The sequence below is a fragment of the Ranitomeya variabilis genome, chromosome 1 (genome assembly GCF_051348905.1).
Source record: "Ranitomeya variabilis isolate aRanVar5 chromosome 1, aRanVar5.hap1, whole genome shotgun sequence".
NCBI classification, from domain to species: Eukaryota; Metazoa; Chordata; class Amphibia; order Anura; family Dendrobatidae; genus Ranitomeya; species Ranitomeya variabilis.
In genome coordinates, this window is record NC_135232.1 from 791,298,898 (window position 1) to 791,323,760 (window position 24,863).

The following is a 24,863-nucleotide window of genomic DNA, read 5'->3' on the forward strand; positions in this document are numbered from 1 at the left end:
ATTATGTGAAAACCGCGGAAGATAAAGTGGTAAGAAATCAAACTGAACTTGAGAAGGAAAAGGATCTACATGAAGAAACAGAAGGGGTGAAAAAAATAAATAAAAGGGTCTTACACTGTCATAAAGGGAACCACTTATGTCTGCCCCATAAATCGGAGACATGAAGGTCAAATTCTTCCAGTATTTGCGCTCCAGATCATCAAAGTCTTGATGGCGAGGGGTGCAGTACCTAAGGAAGAGCAAGAAAAAGATTACACTACATTCCAGCCAACCAGGAATAAATAGATTTGTGCACCTTTTTAGGCCAGGGTTCCATTTATCGATGGCATTGGGAACAATTTTCTTGTGTCTCAACTTGAGATGGGAGAATGAATGGGCATGACTCCGGTCAGCAATCTGTCACTAATGGATGGGAGCCCTGTGAATCTTTTTACCTCCCGGTATTCCTGGCACTTCTCTTAATTAACCGGACTGGCACGGCATTATCATTCTCCCATCTCTAATCTCAACTCAAACCTGTACCAGCTCCAGGCCAGCCTTTTCTCCTGCTTCTACTGCAAAACTGGTGAGTCAGATTGAAAAAGGCCACAGATAGGCCACGATTCGTCGGATTTGCTGACTATTTTGTCGGTCAAATTTTTCAAAATGGCGAACATGGTTCATGAATTTGACACAAAACCAAAAAATGCTTTTTATATCTTGCCTAACAGATTATGACTTTTCAGCAACAAAAGTCAGAAATCCTTTGAAAAGTCACAAAAATTGCACCAGGATGACAACTACTCCAGAGACCTAACTCCAGGTCTGGAGAGAGATGAACAAAGAAGAAATTCAACATTTGGTATGAAAAAAAAATTGCATTTGATGAATTTGTTAGACACTTCGTCCATCCTTAAGCCTGTCTGAGAGCGCAGCAAACGAAATTACATCATAACATTGAGCCATCAGAGCGTCAGTACACAGTGCAAACCGAAGCAGCGGGGAACTGGGTTAGGCGAGTAGGTTTTTTTTTTTTTTTAACTGACCGCACATTGCGGGACAATGTGGGAACATAATACTGTGCAAGGGCACAGTGTGGAGACATAATACTATGCAGTTGGGTATTGTGGAAACATCATACTGTGTAGGGACATGATACGGTGCAGAAGGGGGGCATCATACTATGCGAGAGGCATTATTAGGATATTATACTTCGTATGATATCCTCACAAAGCCCTCCTACAGAGTATAATGTCCCAATAAAGCCCCTCACATAGTAGGAGATCCCCCACACATCCCCCAAAACAGTACAATATCCCCACACAGCCCCCTACACATTGTAATGCACCATCTATAGTTTATGGGGGCTGTGGTGACATGATACTGTGTAGTAGGGGGCATCCTACTAAGCGAGAGGCTTTATTAGGATATTATACTTTGTAGGAGGGCTTTGTGAGGATATTATACGAAGTATAATGTCCCAATAAAGGCCCTCACAAAGTAGGAGATCTTCCACACATCCCCCTGCACAGTACAATGACTCCACGCAGCCCCCCTACACAGTGTAATGCACCATCTATAGTGTGTGGGGGCTGTGGTGGCACACTGAGGGGACATCATATTGTTTGAGGAGCTGTGTGGGGACATCATACTGTGTGTGAAGGTGGATTGGCCATCATTCTTGTGACGACTCAGTCGCCAATGACTTTCACTTTATACTGAGAAGAGCAGAGAGCAGGCAGTAGTGGAAGTGGCCTGAAGAATGAGCATGTCACTTCTTTTTACATACAGAGTAGGTGACAAAAAAGCACCATAATCAAATTGTTATTTTCAAGTAGAAGAACAGCAAACATATCCGTTGGTAATGTCTTACTGGTCACTGTTTGCCAACTTGCGGTATTCTCCCACGGTCATGGCTTTCTTTTGGATATTGTACTGAGTGAAGAGGCCGGACTGACCAGTCACCACTTGCTGAATTGGAGCAGGAATCACCATTTCATCCAAGTCATCATACGTTCGTCGTGGGCGCCACTCTTTTGGAGGAATGATCTGCCGAGAGAATACCCAAAATAATAATTACTTATCCATATGATTCTTGGTTGTAGCATGAAGCTACAAGGCTTACAACTGTTCAGACCTAGTTTGGTTCTCCCCTCCTTTGGTACACATGATGCATGTAAGGCCAAACATAGAAGTATATGCCAGGTAGATGTGAACATTGGCCATTGAAAAAAAAAAATATATTATATATGTATAGTGCTTTAGCGCATTTGCAGGCACCATAATCCTACGAAGGTGCTAAATCTGTACCAGAAAGATACCTAAACTTGTATTTATTAAAGTTTAGTGTAAAAGGAATGTCGGCAGGTTTTTGCTATATGATTTAACAGCAGCATGAGGTAGGGACAGAAACCCTGATTCCAGTGATGTATCACTTAGTTGACTGGGTGCAGCACTTATAACGGAGTCACAGTTTCTCTCTTGCAGATCTAGCAGAGATCAGTTGTTGTGCAGTATATAACCGCCTACACCACAGCTTTCTGTGTACATTGCATAGTGACAGAGCTGCTATTCAGTGCTGGTGGAGTGGTTGGACTAGGAGGCACGAGGCCACTTGTTCCGCTATGTTAATCGCCTGCTGATAAAACACTGATTGAATTGCTGGTTCAATGCACAGCCGAGAAAGTGACACATTGCTGTAATGAGGATCTCTATCCCTACATCATGGTGCTCTCAGATTAAATAGCAAAAACCCGGTAACAGATTCCCTTTAAATAGGACAAGAAATGCTGAGGCTTTAAAGGAATGTGAACGATCAAAGATTCATTTTACATTCCCAAATCTCAGTAACCTCACTTATGCTTCCTTCTTTTGAAGTCCACACAGTTAGACTCTTCAAATCCTTCTTGCGAGTGGCGGCTGTGTATTGCCCTCCAGGCAAAACCAACCAGTTTACCAATCACTTTGCCACTTGGCTTCCACACGTTCTATACTGTGACATTCCCATTCTCATTATAGGGGACTTTGATATCCCCATTTATAACCTGCTCTCCCCATCTGCTCCTAATCTTCTCCCTCAGCTCCTCCTTTGGCCTTTCACAGCTTACTACCTCTCCTACCCATGAAAACAGGAATACTCGGAACCTAGTCTTGTCCGGGCTCTGCTCAAGTTTGTGACTTTCCTAACTCACCTCTCCCGTTCTATGACAACAACCTTTTTTCCTTCTGTCAAGAACAGAAAACTACGTGCCATCAATACCCAGCAGTTTATGAATAATCCACATTAATCTTTAGCGCCGATCTCCTCTCTCTCAAGTCAAGACTCAGCATTGTCACATTATAATACATTGTAGGGTGCCCTGGATGAAACAACACCTGGTACAGGCAGAACGTCAATCAATCCTGGCACACGCTACAAACTCGTTTTCATCAAATGTTGCTCAAGGTGTGTCAAGCATCCGTGGGGAAAAAAAAAAAAAGTTACTTTCAGCAGAAGACTTTATCCACTATAAGTTCATGCTCAAAACCTATAACTCTCTATCTGGCCATACAAGTCTATTTCACCATCCTTATCACATCACTAGCAGAGAATCCAAAAATACTCTTCAAAACTTTTCACTCTCTCGAGCCCTAAAGTACAGGCCCCTTGTCACCAATCTTAGCGCTGATGATCTGGCCACTTACTTCCAAGAAAAAAAACAAAAAAACTAACCATATCAGTCAGCACGTTTTCACACAATCCACTCAGGCTCATAGTCTGGATCCCCTTCACCACCATCCCCACCCCACTTTCCACCTTTTAGCCTGTTACGGAAGAAGAAATTACCAGGCTCCTGGCTTCTTCTCGCCCTCCAACATGCACCAGTGACCCTATTCCTTTTGCACATCCTTCAGTCCCTCTTCCCACTTAACTACAATCTTAAACCTCCCTCCCCCCACCCAATCTCTTTCCCTTTTCATTCAAACACACTGTGAGAACCCCTTTACTAAAAAAAAAAATGTAAGAACAATCCCTCACCACAACTGCACTGCTAATTACAGACCTGTCACTAATCTTCCCTTCTAAACTTCTAAAACACTTGGTCCACTTTCCTTTAATTCCCTACCTCTCAGATAATTCCCTTCTTGACCCATTACACTGATTCTACTGGATCTCTCGGCAGCATTGACACTGTGGATCACCAGGTCCTCCTTACTATGCCCTGCTCTATCAGCCTGAAGGACATCGTCCTCTCCTTGATCTGCTACAACTACATCTCTAACCACTCCTTCACCATCTTTAGCTGACCCTTGTTCACCTCCTCTTCGCCTTTCTGTTGGGGTTCTTCAGGGTTAAGTTCTAGGCCCCCTTCTCTTCTCTACACATCACCATTATTGGACAAACCATCATAAGATTTGGCTTCCAGTACCATCTCCATGCTGATGACATCCAATTACACATCTCTTTCCTTGACAACACCCCACCACAAATACAAAATACCTGGGATTGACTGTGCAGTGTCTCCAACATCACGTCCTCCCTCTCTCTGAACCTCAGAAAAACCGATCTTCTCGTGTTTCCTCGCTCTACTAACCCCGAAATTGCAATTTCAACCAGAACTCCCAAGCAGCATGCTCGCTGTCTTGGGATCATATTTGACACAGAACTTTGCTTCATTCCTTATATCCAATTGCTCTCACGTTCATGTTAACTGCATCTTAAAAATATCTCCAGACTACGACCTTTTCTCACATTTGAAAAGGAAAAAATGCTTACTGTCACTCATTCATTCTCACCTGGACTACTGCAACTCTCTACTGATCGATCTCCCTCATACCAAATTTTCTCCCCTCCAGTCCTCCCTGAATGCAGCAGCCAGGATAGCATTTCTGTCCAGCCGCTGCAATGATGCCGCCACCTTGTGCCAGTCATTATACTGGTCACCCATTGGCTACAGAATACAATACAAAACTTCTCGCTCACCCACAAAGCTCTTCACAGTTCAGCACCACCCAATGTGTCTCCTCACTCATTTCTGTCTATCACATGTGCTCTCCAACCAGCAAATGATCTACGACCAATATCCTCCATAATCCGAACCTCGCACCTCGGTCTCCAAGTCTTCTCTCAAGCTGTGCCAACTATTTTGGAATGCATTACCCTGGACTATACGATCTAAACATACCTCCATATTTTTAGCCATGCTTTAAAAACACATCTATACAAGTCTATCACCTTACTTCACTAATCTACCGTATTTTTCGGACTATAAGATGCATTGGACCATAAGACGCACCTAGGTTTTATAGATTAGGGGAAAAGAAAATTGAAGCAAAAAATGTGGTCAATTTTGTACTTAATATCCCCTATTCTGGTATATATGGTCCCCTCATCCCCATCCAGATACACATGGCCCCCTCATCCCTACCCTGGTATGAATGGCCCCCCAAATCCCTGTCCTGACAGGAATGGTCCTCCTCATCCCTATCCTGGTATGCAGGGTCCCCATCTTGTCCTAGTATGTATGGCCCCATCCCAATCCTGGTATACATGGCCCCATCCTTATCGTGGCATGATTGGCCCCCACCCCCATCCTGGTATGCATGGCCCCATCAGAAAAAAACAAAACAAAAAAAAAAAACCAAACACAAACAATTACACTTACCTCCCCAGCGCTCCCTCGCAGCATCTTGTTCCGATGCCAGCAGCTGCTTTATGCTTGTAAGCAGCGCATGACAGGGATGTCATGCACTGCCTGCAAGCCGACATGTGACCGCCAGCAGCTGCAGGAAGCCGGCGGCTGACACTGTGCGCACGACTGAAGAGCAATGAATCCTCACTACTCTCCACGCACACAGTCCCGGCGTGCAGAGCAGTGAGTATTCCCAGCAGCTGCCCTTTGGCTTGCAAGCGGCGAATGAAGTCCCTGCCATGCGCTGCTTACAAGCATAAAGCAGGTGCTGGCATTGGAACAAGATGCTGCGAGGGAGTACATGAAGGTAAGTGTAATTGCTTGTTTTTTTAGTTTGTGATTTATTTTTATTTATTTATTTTTTTTTTTACAGACTAAAAATAATATTTTACAAAAATGAATTTGTTTTAGCATCGCCATATTCTGAGAGCTGTAACTATTTTTTTTGCAGAGTGAGCCATATTAGGGCTGTTTTTTGCGGGATGATTTGGGGTTTTCATTTACCGTATACCCTTTTTATTTTTTCACATATGATTTTTAACTAAGTTTGCCAAACAGAATACAGAGTAGTTTTGGATGCAGTGATACCAGTTAGGTGTACTTTTTTTTTTATTTTTGTTTTATCCCAAACGTTGCGTTTGAGTGATGAAAAGGATTTCAGCGATTTGTGTGCACTTGTATTTTTTTTTTTTTTTTTTTTTTTTAACTTTTTTACATATTTTTATTTTACTTATTAACTTAGTCCCACTGTGGGACATGTATAACTTTCAGTTTGATCACTTGTCTCATACACTGCTTTACTCATGTACAGCAGTGCATGAGACTGTCATGACTCACTGACTGTGCCTGAGAGAATTAGCTTATTGCTGGATCTCACAAGCCACCGTATGTTAACCATCAAGACCCGCAATTCTGATTACGGGGGTCCGATGGTTACTAAGTGGGTCTTGTGACCCACTTGTAACAACTTAAATATCGCTGTCCCAATTGACAACCGTATTTATGGGGCTAATCAGCCCCGATCTGTCGCAAAACTGTCCGGGGTGGATACAGCATGGTGTCAGCTGTCACCTGCGGGAATTGCCGCCGCTCAGCAGCGCTATTCCCTTATTCCACATCGCCATTTCAAAACAGCAATGAGGGAATGAGTACCCTTAAGGACTGCCGTTTTAATGATTATTGGCAATCGTTAAGGTGCACAATAATATGTTAATGTTTATGGAGGGGTGCTGTGGGAGACGTAGTCCACACATAGACATAACATGCTTGGGGTACTTAAGACACTGACAAGGAAATTGGTGGTTGTCATCGGCGGGAGTTGGATGCACAAGCTACGGTTGGGGTATGTCATCTGGAGGTGACTGCAGACTACATCAGCAGGAGAAACAAAAGCGGTGGGCCAACCAAAAGCTGCGGTACAGTGGGTATCGCCTGGTGAGGGGCAGTGGAACTAACAATCCCAGTTTAGGATCTTCAGGACTAAGGGCATTGCATTGCGGCCTTCCGCGAGTTGCTCTAAGACCGTGGAAAGTAAGGAAGAAAAATAGTTGCATAGTTAATGTGCATAGGTGATTAATACAACCCACAACCTCAGTTCCTCACAGAAGGCAATACAGAACTGGCCACGCACCCACAGTTTTGGCAAGGTGACACCCTATAGGCACAGTGGGTTAGCAGATGGTGCCCAGCCTTCCGCTTTGGGCAGAGGGGAGGGTTTGTAGCAATGCCAGGTAGCCTTGGATTAAATCCTAGCTCTTTAGGCTTTGATTAGTGCACCTAGATAGCACTGCAGAATTAGGCTAGCTGTTCTCTTTAGTCAGTCAGCTCAGGAAAGCTGACCAGACTGGATCGTGTCTTGGAGCTTAAGATAGACAAGTCAAAATCCCTCTCTGAGAAGAGTCTACACAGGTATCACTGGTTGCTATGGACAATAACGGTTTTGTTTTACCAAGCTGGGGCTAACTTAGTCAGGTATAAGTAGTCAGGGTCCGTTTTGTTTAGTTAGCGCATGGACAAGGCTAGGGATTTATATTTGTGAGTTTGTTTTGGTGCTGTGCAACCTGTGGAAAGCAAATATAACTGCTCGTGTTTGGCCCAAACCCAGGTGCCTAACGTATACCAGAGCGAGCATCCCTAGAATTAGTGGATGTAATGTGGGTGTGAAGCCCCAGAGGACACAGACGATTGCAGTGTAAAGATTTAGGCTGTGTGCCCATGTTGCGTTTTTATGTGTTTCTGCTGCGTTTTTTGCTGCAGTGGAAACGCATAAAAATGCTTAAAAAACGCATTTCCATGCAATCCTATGGGATTCCTCAGTTGCTGTGCCCATACTGAGGATTTTCCCGCTGCGGAATCGCATAGCGGTAAAATCCACAGCATGTTCATTATTTCTGGGGAATCGTGGCGATTCCGCAGCCATAGGATTGCATTGAAACGCTCACTTTACGCATGTAGCTATGCCCCCCATGTGTAAAGTGAGTGCTTCATGTGCGGATGGTACCTGGGTCTGGAGGAAAGGAGACGCTCATCCAGGCCCTTGGGAACCCTATTTCTGTAAAAAAAAAAAAAAGAAAAAAAAGAATTAAAATAAAAAATAGGTATATACTTACCTTCCGATGGCCCCTGGAATCCTCCCAGCACGTGGCGGCTTCCGTTCCCAGGGATGCATTGCGCGAATCACCTAGGATGACGTCGCGACCACAAGACCGTGACGTCACAAAGGTCCTTCACGCAAAGCATCCCTGGGAACGGAACGTACAGGGAGCGCCGCTGAGGAGATCGGCGGCCGTCGGAAGGTGAGAATAACCACTTTTTATTTTTATTTTTTATTATTATTTTTAACATTCTCTCTTTTACTATTGATGCTGCATAGGCAGCATTAATAGTAAAAAGTTGGTCACACTTGTCAAGCACTATGTTTGACAAGTGTGACCAACCTGTCAATCACTTTTCCAAGCGATGCTTCAAATCGCTTGTAAAAGCGCAAGCATTCTGCAACGTAAAAAAACTTGTGTTTTGCGGGAAAGCGCATGCGAATTCCACATGTGTTTTAAACGCGGCAGGGAGTTGCGGAAATGCTGAGAACATTTCCGCTTCCGCAGCATTTCTGCAATGTGGGCGCACAGCCTGAATGTCCCTTCTATGGTATGCACTGACTTTCCCCAGCTCTCCCTGGCTCCTGAATGTCTCAGTGTATTGCATTGATTTTCTATGGTATGCACTGACTTTCCCCAGCTTCTGCCGACCACTTCACTGCATACAGTGGGCAGCACGGTGGTGCAGTGGATAGCACAGCAGCCTTGCAGCGCTGGAGTCCTGGGTTCAAACACCACTAAGGACAACATCTGCAAAAGATTTTGTATGTTCTCTCCGTGTTTGCGTGGGTTTCCTCCGGGTACTCTGGTTTCCTCCCACATTCCAAAGACATACTGATAGGGAATTTAGATTGTGAGCCCCAATGGGGACAGCGATGATAATGTGTGCAAACTGTAAAGCGCTGCGGAATATGTTAGCGCTATATAAAAATAAAGATTATTATTATTATTATACAAGCAGTCCCTCGCCAGCTTCAAGTCCATGCTCACTGCCGCAAAACAAACTTAATTCTCATCTCTCATATCCTCCCTGTCTCACAACCCTAAACAGCTTTTCAACACTTCCAATTCTCTACTCAGTCCCCCTACACCCCCTTTCCCAAGCAGTAAGAGCAGCAGCAGTAGTTAAAGCAGGAGCAACATCATCAGCATGAGCAGATTTAGCAGCAGATGGCTTTCCTGGCGGATATTGTAAGCGCCAGGGAGATGGCATCAGCCGCTAGCTACAGTAAAGGTATCCAGGTGTTGTGAACGGTACAGGAGGCCAAACAGAAGATTACTCTGGAAGTTGACATTGAGGCTTTCCTGACTGTATTTGAGGAGGGTGGCAGACAGAGAGAAACTGCCCCCAGAGCAATGGACAGAAGTCCAAGCTACATATCTTACAGGGAACTGCAGAAATCGTACTATGTCCTTGCCTTGCAGGATGCCAGAGTACAACAAGCTGAAGGCGGAGATTATGGAACGTTTGGCAGTCCGAGCACAATGGGTGAACTTTTGGCACTAACAAAAGGGACCAACCTTCCCGATCCCAGATGCTCGACCTGTTACACCTGGTTCAAAAAAGGCTGCAGCCAGAGACCTGCTCTCCAGCACAGAAGTTGGAATGAGAGTGGTAGTGGTCAGATTTATCCACTCACTACCAAAGTTGTGCAAACCTGCCCAAGGAGATCCCCAGAATGCAGATGACCTGGTAAGCCTTGTGGAAAGATACTTGACCATGGAGAACTCCCTGAGCAATCAAGGGAGTCTGAGGTCACATTTCTGGGAGACCCAAAAGAAAAAGGTCCAATGCCATGTCCTAGGGACAAAGACCCAAGAAAGGTCAGAGCTAGGTTCAAAGATTACATATCGTACCACTATCTGTTGGAGGTGTCGAGTCCCGGGTCATACACAGGCCGTTTGTCCTTTGACCTCAAAGCCGATGGACTGCAGCATAGGCCGGAGATACTCCTACTGTTTTGTTTTACTAAACTGGGGCTAGCTCAGCCGTGTATGAGTAGCCAGGGTCTGTTCTGTTTAATTAGCGTCTGAACAAGGCTTGGGATTTTTATTTATGAGTTTAATTTTGGAGATGAGCATCCTGTAGAAAGCAATAAAAACTGCACTTCTTTGGACCAAAACTGCATTGCCCGTGTGAACATTACCTAAGGCCCAGTGTCACTTGTCGCCATGTCACTTAATTGCAAAGTGCTGCAGAATTTGTTGGTGCAATATAAATAAAACAAATAATTACTATAACCTAAGCACTTACCTTAGCCAGACCAGCTCTGTGTGCTCCCTGAGTTTCTATGTAAGCTATGTATTTCCCAAAGTCTTGAAACTCTTCCCATGTGGGCCTAAATGTCATGATCTTACAGCCCGAATTCTGAGATGGCGTGGTTTCTGGTCCCATGATGAATTCCACAAAATTTGACTCTAGAATAAATCTAAAAACAAAAGATATATCAAACTATGTACTGTTGGAAACAACAAAAGCGGCATTGATGAGTTCTAACTGAAAAATAAGGCTCAATTTTACTTTAAACCATACGCCAACCCAGGAGGGTAATTACTATAAATAGTTATTGGTTAATGATGTGGAGCCCATGCTTTCTATAGAACCCGTACTATGCTCTATGCAAGCTCAAGCAGGTGCTGTACACTCGTTTTATTATCTATGCCCTTCTTGTGGGTCTTTGGAGCGATCTATGGGGTCTCATTTCTCAGACCATCATAAGTGCTTGCAACATATACAGTGGGGCAAAAAAGTATTTAGTCATTCAGCAATAGTGCAAGTTCCACCACTTAAAAAGATGAGAGGCGTCTGTAATTTACATCATAGGTAGACCTCAACTATGGGAGACAAACTGAGAAAAAAAATCCAGAAAATCACATTGTCTGTTTTTTTATCATTTTATTTGCATATTATGGTGGAAAATAAGTATTTGGTCAGAAACAAAATTTCATCTCAATACTTTGTAATATATCCTTTGTTGGCAATGACAGAGGTCAAACGTTTTCTGTAAGTCTTCACAAGGTTGCCACACACTGTTGTTGGTATGTTGGCCCATTCCTCCATGCAGATCTCCTCTAGAGCAGTGATGTTTTTGGCTTTTCGCTTGGCAACACGGACTTTCAACTCCCTCCAAAGGTTTTCTATAGGGTTGAGATCTGGAGACTGGCTAGGCCACTCCAGGACCTTGAAATGCTTCTTACGAAGCCACTCCTTCGTTGCCCTGGCGGTGTGCTTTGGATCATTGTCATGTTGAAAGACCCAGCCACGTTTCATCTTCAATGCCCTTGCTGATGGAAGGAGGTTTGCACTCAAAATCTCACGATACATGGCCCCATTCATTCTTTCATGTACCCAGATCAGTCGTCCTGGCCCCTTTGCAGAGAAACAGCCCCAAAGCATGATGTTTCCACCACCATGCTTTACAGTAGGTATGGTGTTTGATGGATGCAACTCAGTATTCTTTTTCCTCCAAACACGACAAGTTGTGTTTCTACCACACAGTTCCAGTTTGGTTTCATCAGACCATAGGACATTCTCCCAAAACTCCTCTGGATCATCCAAATGCCCTCTAGCAAACTTCAGATGGGCCCGGACATGTACTGGCTTAAGCAGTGGGACACGTCTGGCACTGCAGGATCTGAGTCCACGGTAGCGTAGTGTGTTACTTATGGTAGGCCTTGTTACATTGGTCCCAGCTCTCTGCAGTTCATTCACTAGGTCCCCCCGCGTGGTTCTGGGATTTTTGCTCACCGTTCTTGTGATCATTCTGACCCCACGGGGTGGGATTTTGCGTGGAGCCCCAGATCAAGGGAGATTATCAGTGGTCTTGAATGTCTTCCATTTTCTAATTATTGCTCCCACTGTTGATTTCTTCACTCCAAGCTGGTGGCTATTGCAGATTCAGTCTTCCCAGCCTGGTGCAGGGCTACAATTTTGTTTCTGGTGTCCTTTGACAGCTCTTTGGTCTTCACCATAGTGGAGTTTGGAGTCAGACTGTTTGAGGGTGTGCACAGGTGTCTTTTTATACTGATAACAAGTTTAAACAGGTGCCATTACTACAGGTAATGAGTGGAGGAAAGAGGAGACTCTTAAAGAAGAAGTTACAGGTCTGTGAGAGCCAGAAATCTTGATTGTTTGTTTCTGACCAAATACTTATTTTCCACCATAATATGCAAATAAAATGATAAAAAAACAGACAATGTGATTTTCTGGATTTTTATTTCTCAGTTTGTCTCCCATAGTTGAGGTCTACCTATGATGTAAATTACAGACGCCTCTCATCTTTTTAAGTGGTGGAACTTGCACTATTGCTGAGTGACTAAATACTTTTTTGCCCCACTGTATAAAAGCATCAATTCATTCATCACTCTAGTTATCAGTCCATCTGGAACAATGTACAGCATTTCAACAGCCATGACATCATGAAGTCACCTTAACCCCTTTACCCCGAGGGTGGTTTGCACGTTCATGACCAGGCCAATTTTTACAACTCAGTGTCAATTTATGTGGTTGTAACTCGGGAACGCTTCAACAGATCCCGGTGATTCAGAGATTGTTTTTTGTGACACATTGTACTTCATGATTAGTGGTAAAATTTCTTCAGTCTGAAAAAAAACTGAAATTTAGCAAAAAGTTTGAAAATTTTGCAGTTTTCAAAGTTTGAATTTTCATGCCCTTAAATCAGTTATGTCACAAAAAATAGTTAAACAACATTTCCCACATGTCTACTTTACCTTTACATCAACAATATTGGAACCCCAATTTTTTTGTTAGAATGTTCTAAGGGTTAAAAGTTGACCAGCAATTTTTTAACTTTTCCAACCAAATTTACAATTTATTTTTTTTTAACCCCTTCAAGTCGCAGCCCTTTTTTTTGTTTTTTGCGTTTTCGTTTTTCACTTCCCTCCTTCCCAGAGCCATAACTTTTTTATTTTTCCGTCAATATGGTCATGTGAGGGCTTATTTTTTGCGGGACAAGTTGTACTTTTGAATGACACCATTGGTTTTACCATGTCTTTTACTAGAAAAGGGGAAAAAAATTCCAAGTGCGGTGAAATTGCAAAAAAAAGTGCAATCCCACACTTGTTTTTTGTTTGGCTTTTTTGCTAGGTTCACTAAATGCTAAAACTAACCTACCATTGTGATTCTCTAGGTTATTACAAGTTCATAGACACCTAACATGTCTAGGTTATTTTTTATCCAAGTGGCGAGAAAAAATTCTAAACTTTGCTTTAAAAAAAAAAAAAAAAGGGCCATTTTCCAATACCCGAAGCGTCTCCATTTTTCGTGATCTGGGGTCAGGTGAGGGCTTATTTTTTGCGTGCCGAGCTGACGTTTTTAATATCACTTTTGTGCAGATATGTTCTTTTGATCGCCCGTTATTGCATTTTAATGCAATGTCGCGGCGACCAAAAAAACGTAATTCTGGTGTTTCGATTTTTTTTTTCGCTACGCTGTTTACCGATCAGGTTAATGCTTTTTTTTATTGATAGATCGGGCGATTCTGAACGCGGCGATACCAAATATGTGTAGGTTTGAAATTTTTTTTATTGTTTTATTTAGGATGGGGCGAAAGGGGGGTGATTTAAACTTTTATATTTTTTATATTTTTTTCATATTTTTAAAAACATTTTTTTTTTTACTTGTGCCATGCTTCAATAGCCTCCATGGGAGGCTAGAAGCTGGCACCACTCGATTGGCTCTGCTACATAACAGCGATCATGAGATCGCTGCTATGTAGCTGAATTGCAGGTGTGCTGTGAGTGCCGACCACAGGGGGGCGCTCAGAGCAGGCCGGCATCAGTAACCATAGAGTTCTCAAGGACCTCTATGGTTACTGTCCTGACACATCGCCGACCCCCGATCATGTGACAGGGGTCGGCGATGACGTCAATTCCGGCCGCCCGGCCGGAAGCGCCGGTTAAATGCCGCTGTCTGTGTTTGACAGCGGCATTTAACAGGTTAATAGCAGCGGGTGAATAGCGATTTCACCCGCCGCTATTGTGCGCACATGTCAGCTGTACAAAACAGTTGACATGTCGCGACTTTGATGTGGGCTCACCGCCGGAGCCCACATCAAAGGGGGAGACACGGCATGCACAGTACATGTACGGCGCATGTCGTGAAAGGGTTAAAGGACCACATCACATTTGAAGTCACTTTGAGGGGTCTATATGAAAGAGGATACCCAAAAGTGACTCCATTCTAAAAACTGCACCTCTCAGGGTATATATATCTTTTTCCACAAAAAATGGACTTCAGATCCAATTTTTATTTTGACATGGGTAACAGGAAAAAATTTGTACTGCAATTTCTCCTGAGGACACCAATGCTCCTTATGAGGGAGAAAACTACTGTTTGGGAGCACGGCAAAGCTCGGAAGGGAAGAAGCACCATTTGACTTTTCGAATGTAAAATTTCCTGGAATCATTAGCGGACGTCATGTTCAATTTGGAGAGCCCCTGATGTGCCTAAACAGTGGAAACCGCCCACAAGTGACCCCATTTTGGAAAATAGACCCCCTAAGGAATGTATTTAAATGCATGGTAAGTACCTTGAACTATAAAATAAATAAAAATAATCACATTTTCCTCACAAAAATATTGTTTTAGCCCCAAGTTTTTAATTTGTCTAAGGGCTAAAACGAAAAAAATGGACCTCAGTTTGCTGTTAAAAAAATTTCCTGAGTGCACCAGTAACCTACATGTAATCGGGAAATATTTTTCAAACACAAAGCTCAGAAGGCAAGGGGCGCCAGATTTTACTGTTATGGTTTGCAGGTTCCATGCCCAACTGGGAGAACCCATGAGGTGCCAGAACAGCAGAATCCCCCATAAGTGACACCATTTTACAAACTACACCTCTCAATTAATCAATCTAGGGTTGCAGTGATCATATTGACACCATTGGTGTGTCACAGAATTTTATACCATTGGGCAGTGAAGAAAAATAACTACATTTTACTATCAAAATTTAGTTTTAGACCCAGATTTTACGTTTTCACAGAAGAAGTGGGTAAAAATGGCACCAAAATTTGTCCCACAATTTCTACTGAACGTGGCAATACCCCATATGTGCTGTATAGTACTACTTAGCCATACGGAGAGACTTGGGAGGGATGGAGCGCTATTTGCCTCCTGGAGCACAAATGTTCCTAGAACAGTTTGCAGACTCCATATACGAGAGCCCCTAATTGCTAAAAGAGCAGAATCCCACCTCAAGTGACCCCATTTTGGAAATTATACCCCTTGGTGAATTTATCTACAGGTGTAGTGACGATTTGGACTCCATGGGTATTTTCCAGCAATGAATGTTGCCAAGGGAAAATTGCAAACTGCCATTGTAGTGACCAGTACATTGTAGTCACCACCAGTACATTATGCCCAGCCCATGCTTCTGGAGACATGCACCCGTAAGTTAAGCAGGCTCTCATCGCTTCAGAAATGCCAAACGTGGATGCTATATGTGGTTTAGGTACACACTGTAGGGCTCAGAAGGAAGGGGGGCATTTGCATTTGGGAGCGGAGAATTTGCTGAATTTCTTTTGGTGGGTGACGAGCCATTTCGCTTTTCCAGAGCCTTTGTACTACCAGTAACATGGAAGCCCCTATATTTCCGTTAACAGATGACAGACCTGAGTGAGGGATTGCTTTTTTTTGTGGATTGAGTTGAAGCTTTTATTGGGAACATTTTACATAATGTTTGGGATCACATTTATCTGGTGCTCTACACTGAGCACTTATTTTGAGGTTTCCATCTAAATCTGAGTGACGTGATTCAGATGAAACCCCCGAGGGATCCATTCACTATAATGAGGCAGCAGAGTTACTCTGGACTCCGTCTGGCCTCTGTTCAGCGGTGTCCTTTTCAGAAGTGCACAAAACTGTGGCCGATGGCACTTTTATGCAATCCTAAAAAGATGGACACAGCCGGTTTACAGGTCAGACGGTGTCCACAGTGCCTCCATCTGCCTCATTATAGGGAATCTTCTGCCACAGGTTACATCTGAATCACGTATTTCAGAGATTTACACAGAAACCCCGGTGTAAGCGCTCAACGCAGAGTGCAGGATAAAATGTGCACCGTGCCTTATTGTGATCTTTGAAAGGCAGAATTAAAAAAAAATAAAATAAAATGTAGGTGAACTGGATTTGTTTCTTTACGCCATTCCTTGTGCGGTATAAGAGTAGGCAATTTTATCCTTCGGGTCGGTACGAGCACAGCAATACCAGATTTAGATCGGGTCTTTATGTTTGGCTGCTGTCACACACTAACAGACGCTTTTTATTGCAAAAAATAGTTTTCGCATCACCACATTTTGAGTCATGCTATGGCTTGTTTTTTGCAGGACGAGTTGACGTTTTTATTGGTACCATTTTCGGCACATGACATTTTTTAAATGCTGCTTTCTACTCTGATTTTTGGGAGGCAGAATGGAAAAGCAAAAAAAAAAAAAAAAAACACACAGCAATTCAGGATTTATTTATTTATTTATTTTTTTTTTTGGGGGGGGGGGGGTTATGCAGTTCCATGTGTGGTAAAATGGATAAGGCACATTATTCTTCGAGTCAGTGCAATTACAGCGATACCTCATTTATGTCGCTTTCTTCTGTTTGGCGCTTTTACACAATAAAACTATTTTATAGAAAATAATTATTTTTGCATTCCTTTATTGTGAGGGCTATAACTTATTTTTTCGCTGTTGGAGATGTATGGCGGACAAGATGACGTTTTCAGAAGTACCATGTTTATTTATAGCTATATTTTTGATCGAGTTTTATTCCACTTTTTGTTTGGCGGTATTATGATCAAGACAAAAGATAATGCTTTTTTTATTTTTTAATGGTGTTCAACTAAAGGGGTTAACTAGAGGGGCAAATTTATAGGTTGGGTCATTGCGGACGCGACGTGACGATACCAAAATGAGTGTACTTTTGTTTATATTTTTTCATTCAAATATTTGAATATACAATATCTTGATTTCGTGTTCAATTGCAGCATTTCGGGGGGTTAAAGTGTCGGGAGTGGTCTGTGACGGCTCCTGGCACTTAGTGCCGGGTGTCAGCTGTTAGAATCAGCTAAGTCTACGTTCACATTAGCGTTCGGCGCCGCAGCGTCGGGCGCCGCAGCGGCGCCGCATGCGTCATGCGCCCCTATATTTAACATGGGGGCGCATGGACATGCGTTGTGCTGCGTTTTGCGACGCATGCGTTTTTTTGGCCGCAAGCGTTGGGCGCAGAGAACGCAGCAAGTTCCTTTTTTTTTGCGTCCAACTTTCAGCAAAAAAGGACAAAAGCGTCGCAAAACGCAGTGTTTTAGCGTGCGTTTTGTTGCGTTTTTGTTTGCGTTGTGCGTTGCGTCGCCGACGCTGCGGCGCACAATGCAAATGTGAACTTAGCCTAACACCACCCGTGTGCGCAGGCGATCGCGCAGATGTAATAATCCATCCGTGGTCAAATAGGCCCAGGTCACATGGATAGATTATTACGTCTGTTGTCAGAAAAGTTTATTCCCATCTCAATGTGTGGTAGGTGTAATAATTACATTATTAGCAAATATCTCCAATTGGAAATGTAGTATAGTTCTTCTAATTCGCTATGTTGCTTACCCCATGTGCAGGGCATTGTAGTAGAGATCAAAACCTCATATGCACCCAAATTTGGATCAGTAAAAATTAAAGCTTGCTACATAAAGGAAAAAAAAAAAAGTCTTTACACATGAAAATGTTACATGCCAAAATTTTGTTCTACAACAGTTTTAATTTTAATGTCCTTCACCCCCCACCTCGCAAAATGTATTGATCCTGACCAGTGTCAGGGGTAATAACTCTTGAACACATTAACTTATCCCAGTGATTCACAAAGTTTTAGTGACACATTGCACTTCATGTTAGTGGTAAATTTTGTATTTCTAAAAATATCGAAAATTATGAAATAGTCAAATTTTTAAACCTTTAATTTTTATGCCTGTAAATCAGATATTTATTAACTATTTTGTGTGGTATAACTAACATTTATTACATGTCTACTTTACATTAACATCACTTTTTAAACAATTTTTATTTGTTAGGAAGTTTGAAGGGTTAAAAGACAGCCACAACACTTGCAGGGATTGCCCATTTATTGACAATCCATGCATGTGTTGCGGCTGTTTACCGCCGCAAAACATGCAGCTGCAGGGACTCAAATATATTTTCTGAGCACGTCCAAGATACTCAGAAAAAAAATGTTTTGACCATGTTCACTCATTATTTATCATCAGTTTTTCCAACAAAATTTACAAAACATTTTTTTTTATTTCCCTTTTGGAACCACATCACATTTAAAGTGACTGAGTAGTCTATGCGACAGAAAAAAAACAAAAAGTGACACCATTTTAAAACATTTCACCCCTCAATCTGCTCAAAAACACATTCAACAAGTTTATTAACCCTTCAGGTACATCACATGACTTAAAGCAGAAGGAAAAAAAAAACAGAGCATTTAAGTTTGTCACAAAAATTTTACTTTAGATCCCAATTGTTTTTTTTAATTTTCACAAGGGTCACAGGACAAAAAAAAAAAAAAAAAAAAAAAAAAAAAAAAGGTCCCCAAAATTTGCTGTGCAACTTCTCCTGAGTATGCCGATACCCCATATGTGGGGAGTAGGGAGTAACACCATGTCGCACTTGGATAGCTCCTGATGTGCCTAAATAGTGGAAACCCGACAAAAGTGACAGCATTTTGGATACTATACCCCATCAGGGAACTTATCTATATGGGTGCTGTTAGGTCGGTCTCAAATGGAACATAATGTATATTGGATGGTTTCCAAATAGGATGCTAGAGCAGTTGGATTCACACAGATACAACTTGTCTCTGTGTGAATCCAACTGCTCGAGCATCCTAACAATTTGGAAACCATCCAATATACATTATGGTCCATTTGAGACCGACCTAACAGTTTTGGCGTCCCTGGGTGGGCTGGTCAAATCAAAAGGCTCCAATATCTTAGATCCGACAATCACAGACTGAGGATCAGAAGACACACAGAGCAAATCGCCGGTGAAAGGTAAGAACCTTAGTTTCTTACAAACTCTCTCTAAGTCTCCACCTGTCTCACAAGCTGCAGATCGGATTCTGGGTATGCTATAGTCAAGTTTTTTTTTTGGTTTTTTTTTACACTAGCAGCCCATATTGTTTGGCAAAGAACCATACAATATCGTAATGATACCTAAATTGTATATTGGATTGATAAACTTCCTGTGCTGCTATGTGTTTGTTATACGTCTAGCATATGATTGAAGTGTGAATGTATGATTCTACTTTGAGGGTATGAAACAGTTCTCTTATAGAATGCCGTTAAGACTATCTTTCATGCCAACTGGCTTGCTAGGATTCATGTGAGGAGACATCTCAGATGGTATACACAGAGGAAACTATGTACGTCCTCTTGGGGAGTGATAGAGCTACGGTGTAAAAAGACAATCGAATCGGGATAGGTCCTCTGCAGTTCTCTCCGGTACCCACAGTGAGGAGCCCCGAGTCAGAGGATAAGTCTGTCTGTCTTCTGTCTTGTACTATATGTGCTAGCTGCTCCCATATGGTGCCAGTAGATCTTGAGATAGGTTGTTTTGCTTTCTGGTTGATGTATGAAATTTCTGTGTATACCAGACTTAACTTGAGGTACATGTCATTTCGGGCCACAGGGATTTAGTGACGTGACCCTGGAGTAGTCACATTGGCCAAATCACAAATCATTGTTTTGGGGGTCCGCACACCTATGAGCTGATAAAGAGTGCACTGAAGTCAGTCTTAGGTACAACAAGTTGTGGGACAATAAGGGCGCTATAGACGCCGACTAGGGGCCGGGAGATGTGGGCATAAATAGTGCTACACAATCAGGAACACATTAGGGCATCAACCAGAGAGGGGGAAATGGGGAATGTTGGTAGCCAAAAGCAACAGGAGGGTTGCAGTGCATATGAGATCGTGAAGAAAAGAAAAGGTAAAGTTGCTGTGAAAGATTCAAGTAAGTTGTTGAAAGTTTAGGGATGAAAGGTGATCCACTAGATTCTTCCCTCTGGGAATCTGCTCTAGTGACAAGTCTGGGATGGATTACTGATAAGTTGTTTAGAGCAAAGGCTTGGCCCGAGGTAGCAAAGGAAATGAAAAGAGAAGGTTGTTGGTTCAAGGAAGAAATCCCGGAAGGAATAAAATATGTAAAGAAAGCGAAAATACCTCCACCATATCAACCTCATCACATGGCTCCTGCTCTGGCAGGTCCAGAGGGATAGGGGTGTGTGTGGACAGCAAAACACCGATTGGCGCGAACAATGTTCTGCCTGCGAAAGGCCACGACCCCATAGGATGACTTTATCCTGTCATTGACACCCAGACATGACCCTGGGTATAATATCACTGCAATAAAACTGGAAGATCACATCGTAATCACAATGGAAGATGGGGATTATCACGCTCCCAACCTGGAGACTATGGATATGACGGGCACTGCAGGTGTGACATCCACCCCTAGATTTCAGGCTGCACCCACGACTACTGTCTCAAACTATAAACCATGCGGTCCAAAAGATCACTTGACACTAATCAAGGACGCCCCAGACCCATATGACTTGGACTATGCCATATGGTGGGACTAAACAACACCTACACGTGCACATAGGCACATGGTCATCTTAAGGGGAAAAATTGGTGATGCAAGAATGGAGTCAGTTTTGGAAGAAATAAACACAGTGGGGAAATTACACCATTCAGTTCTTGATTTGAGAACGCTGTACGCCCGATCTGTAGTCAGGGAAGCACTTTTTGAAAAGTTGTGGTACCTTCTGGACATCTGTCAAGTCAGCAGTCTTCCCCATGATTGTGGATCCTACTGAAACAGACTAAGGGACCTTTATCGACGCTTAGGAAGCCTTTGCAGGTGTTTTTTTGCTAAAATAATGACTTTTGGGTTTTCATTGGCTGTAAGCCATAATCATCAACATTAACAGAAATAAACACTTGAAATAGATCACTGTTTAGAATCACTCTATATAATACAGGAGTTTCACTAGCAGCTATTTTACCATGAAGGCCTGCTGCACAAAGTCTCCTCTTAGCAGTTGTTGTAGAGATGTGTCTGCTGCTAGAACTCTGTGTAGGTACAGATGATTGACCTCGTGGAGACCAAAACATCCAACACTGCGGAGACACCATCACGTGTTTCTCAACGCAGTGATCCAGAACACTGCCCCAATATGCAAATGCATGTAGAGTAGCTGCGGAGACAGCATCACGTGTTTCTCAACGCAAGCAGTGAATAGCCAGGCCTTTCCCCGGGAAGGAACAACCACGGGAAGGGCAGCATCCGATAAAGGAAAACATCCAATAAAGGAAAATCACCTATGCCAAGCATGGTATCCATCCACAGACAGCTGTTTCGGGGTTTTTGCCCCTCATCAGTGTGGAGTAGGAAACTGGCTATTAGGAGCCAGTTTCCTACTCCACACTGAAAACAGCTGTCTGTGGATGGATACCATGCTTGGCATAGGTGGTTTTCCTTTATTGGATGTTGCCCTTCCCGTGGTTGTTCCTTCCCGGGGAAAGGCCTGGCTATTCACTGCTTGCGTTGAGAAACACGTGATGGTGTCTCCGCAGCTACTCTACATGCATTTGCATATTGGGGCAGTGTTCTGGATCACTGCGTTGAGAAACACGTGATGGTGTCTCCACGGTGTTGGATGTTTTGGTCTCCACAAGGTCAATCATCTGTACCTTCATAGCCTTTTTACTAGGCACTGCTCCTAATAGCCAGTTTCCTACTCCACACTGATGAGGGGCAAAAACCCCGAAACAGCTGTCTGTGGATGGATACCATGCTTGGCATAGGTGGTTTTCCTTTATTGGATGTTTTCCTTTATCGGATGCTGCCCTTCCCGTGGTTGTTCCTTCCCGGGGAAAGGCCTGGCTATTCACTGCTTGCGTTGAGAAACATGTGATGGTGTCTCCGCAGCTACTCTACATGCTAGCACTCTGTGTGGCATTGACCTGGTCTCTAATCTGAGCTGCTGTTAACCTGCGATTTCTGAGGCTGGTGACTCGGATAAACTTATCCTCAGAAGCAGAGGTGACTCTTGGTCTTCCTTTCCTGGGGCGGTCCTCATGTGAGCCAGTTTCTTTGTAGGGCTTGATGGTTTTGGCCACTGCATTTGGGGACACTTTCAAAGTTTTCCAAATTTTTTGGACTGACTGACCTTCATTTCTTAAAGTAATGATGTCCACCCGTATTTCTTAGAATTTGTATTATGGCAAGAAAAAAGCAGCTAACAGTCTATTCAGTAGGACTATCAGCTGTGTATTCACCAGACTTCTGCACAACACAACTGATGGTCTCAACTCCATTTAAAAGGCAAGAAATCCCACTTACTAAACCTGCCAGGGCACACCTGTGAAGTGAAAACCATTCCCGCTGACTACCTCTTGAAGCTCATCAAGAGAATGCCAAGAGTGTGCAAAGCAGTCATCAAAGCAAAAGGTGGCTACTTTGAAGAACCTAGAATATAAGACATAATTTCAGTTGTTTCACACTTTTGTTAAGTATATAATTCCACATGTGTCAATTCATAGTTTTGATGCCTTCGGTGTGAATGTACAATTTTCATAGTCATGAAAATACAGAAAAAATTTTAATCTTCAATTGAGAAGGTGTGTCCAAACTTTTGGTCTGTACTGTATATACATGTACACACAGATACTTAGCCCCATTATGGGACTTTCACTTTCTGCAGTTTGAGCATAGTTACTTTAGTATAGCAATGCAGTAGACTGTCAGCCCTACAGACACAAGTTAGTTAGATCATGCACTGCACATGATCTAACTTTATAGTGCCTGGTGACTCGGATGTCGTTATGAAGTTTGCTGCTCCCATGGTCTTAGATCTTTTAGTCAGACGTTTATGTTTACTGAAGTACAGTTATAATCATTTCATAAGTTTTCACATGTTTATTGAAAAATACATAAAATTTTCCCAAAAACCTTTATTTTACAGGACTTCTGCAATTAGTCGTGACATGCTGGATATCCGCTTCCGGGCCACATCCTGACTGATAATTCCAGGCATGGATTAAAAAAAGAATCGGTTTTTGGTTGTGCGCCCGCAATTGGAAGGACCACAGCTTCTCCAAAGGATTGATATCTAGGTAGTTTCTTGGCAATGGACTGAATTTTAATATTTTGTTCACCAAAAAATCTCCCTGCACTGCCACCAGTAGCGGCATGCCACACGGCAGTTATGGGGTTTGTGAGCTGTGGGTGATGGCACCAGGCCACTCACCCATCATCCCAAGTTCAATTCAGTTGAAAGTAATGATGATGATCGTTCTTCCGCTCCACTGACGTTTCAGCAGAGCGGACATGATGAGGTCACTAGAAGAACGAGGAGGGGAGGCGAGTATGTTTTAAGTCATTGAGAATATTCTGGTGACCAGCATCCTGCCATGGAGGACTATGGGGAGTGCAGCATCCTGCCATGGAGGACTATGGGGAGTGCAGCATCCTGCCATGGAGGACTATGGGGAGTGCAGCATCCTGCCATGGAGGACTATGGGGAGTGCAGCATCCTGCCATGGAGGACTATGGGGAGTGCAGCATCCTGCCATGGAGGACTATGGGGAGTGCAGCATCCTGCCATGGAGGACTATGGGGAGTGCAGCATCCTGCCATGGAGGACTATGGGGAGTGCAGCATCCTGCCATGGAGGACTATGGGGAGTGCAGCATCCTGCCATGGAGGACTATGGGGAGTGCAGCATCCTGCCATGGAGGACTATGGGGAGTGCAGCATCCTGCCATGGAGGACTATGGGGAGTGCAGCATCCTGCCATGGAGGACTATGGGGAGTGCAGCATCCTGCCATGGAGGACTATGGGGAGTGCAGCATCCTGCCATGGAGGACTATGGGGAGTGCAGCATCCTGCCATGGAGGACTATGGGGAGTGCAGCATCCTGCCATGGAGGACTATGGGGAGTGCAGCATCCTGCCATGGAGGACTATGGGGAGTGCAGCATCCTGCCATGGAGGACTATGGGGAGTGCAGCATCCTGCCATGGAGGACTATGGGGAGTGCAGCATCCTGCCATGGAGGACTATGGGGAGTGCAGCATCCTGCCATGGAGGACTATGGGGAGTGCAGCATCCTGCCATGGAGGACTATGGGGAGTGCAGCATCCAGCCATGGAGGACTATGGGGAGTGCAGCATCCTGCCATGGAGGACTATGGGGAGTGCAGCATCCTGCCATGGAGGACTATGGGGAGTGCAGCATCCTGCCATGGAGGACTATGGGGAGTGCAGCATCCTGCCATGGAGGACTATGGGGAGTGCAGCACCCTGCCATGGAGGACTATGGGGAGTGCAGCACCCTGCCATGGAGGACTGTGGGAAGTGCAGCACCCTGCCATGGAGGACTATGGGGAGTGCAGCATCCTGCCATGGAGGACTATGGGGAGTGCAGCATCCTGCCATGGAGGACTATGGGGAGTGCAGCATCCTGCCATGGAGGACTGTGGGGAGTGCAGCACCCTGCCATGGAGGACTATGGGGAGTGCAGCATCCTGCCATGGAGGACTATGGGGAGTGCAGCATC

At 43.7% G+C, this 24,863-nt stretch overlaps 1 protein-coding gene across 1 annotated transcript in view; it reads right to left on the reverse strand.

Moving 5' to 3' along the window:
* The window catches only part of LOC143784642 (lysine-specific demethylase 4B-like), a 59,693-nt gene that overhangs the window by 22,605 nt on the left and 12,225 nt on the right, over positions 1-24,863 (reverse strand). The window contains exons 2-4 of the mRNA XM_077273134.1: positions 10,500-10,674; positions 1,853-2,028; positions 115-229 (exon numbers count right to left, since the gene is read on the reverse strand). Of these exons, the coding sequence (XP_077129249.1) occupies positions 115-229; positions 1,853-2,028; positions 10,500-10,640 (432 nt within the window). The 5' untranslated portion in view covers positions 10,641-10,674. The remainder of the gene's footprint in view (positions 1-114; positions 230-1,852; positions 2,029-10,499; positions 10,675-24,863) is intronic.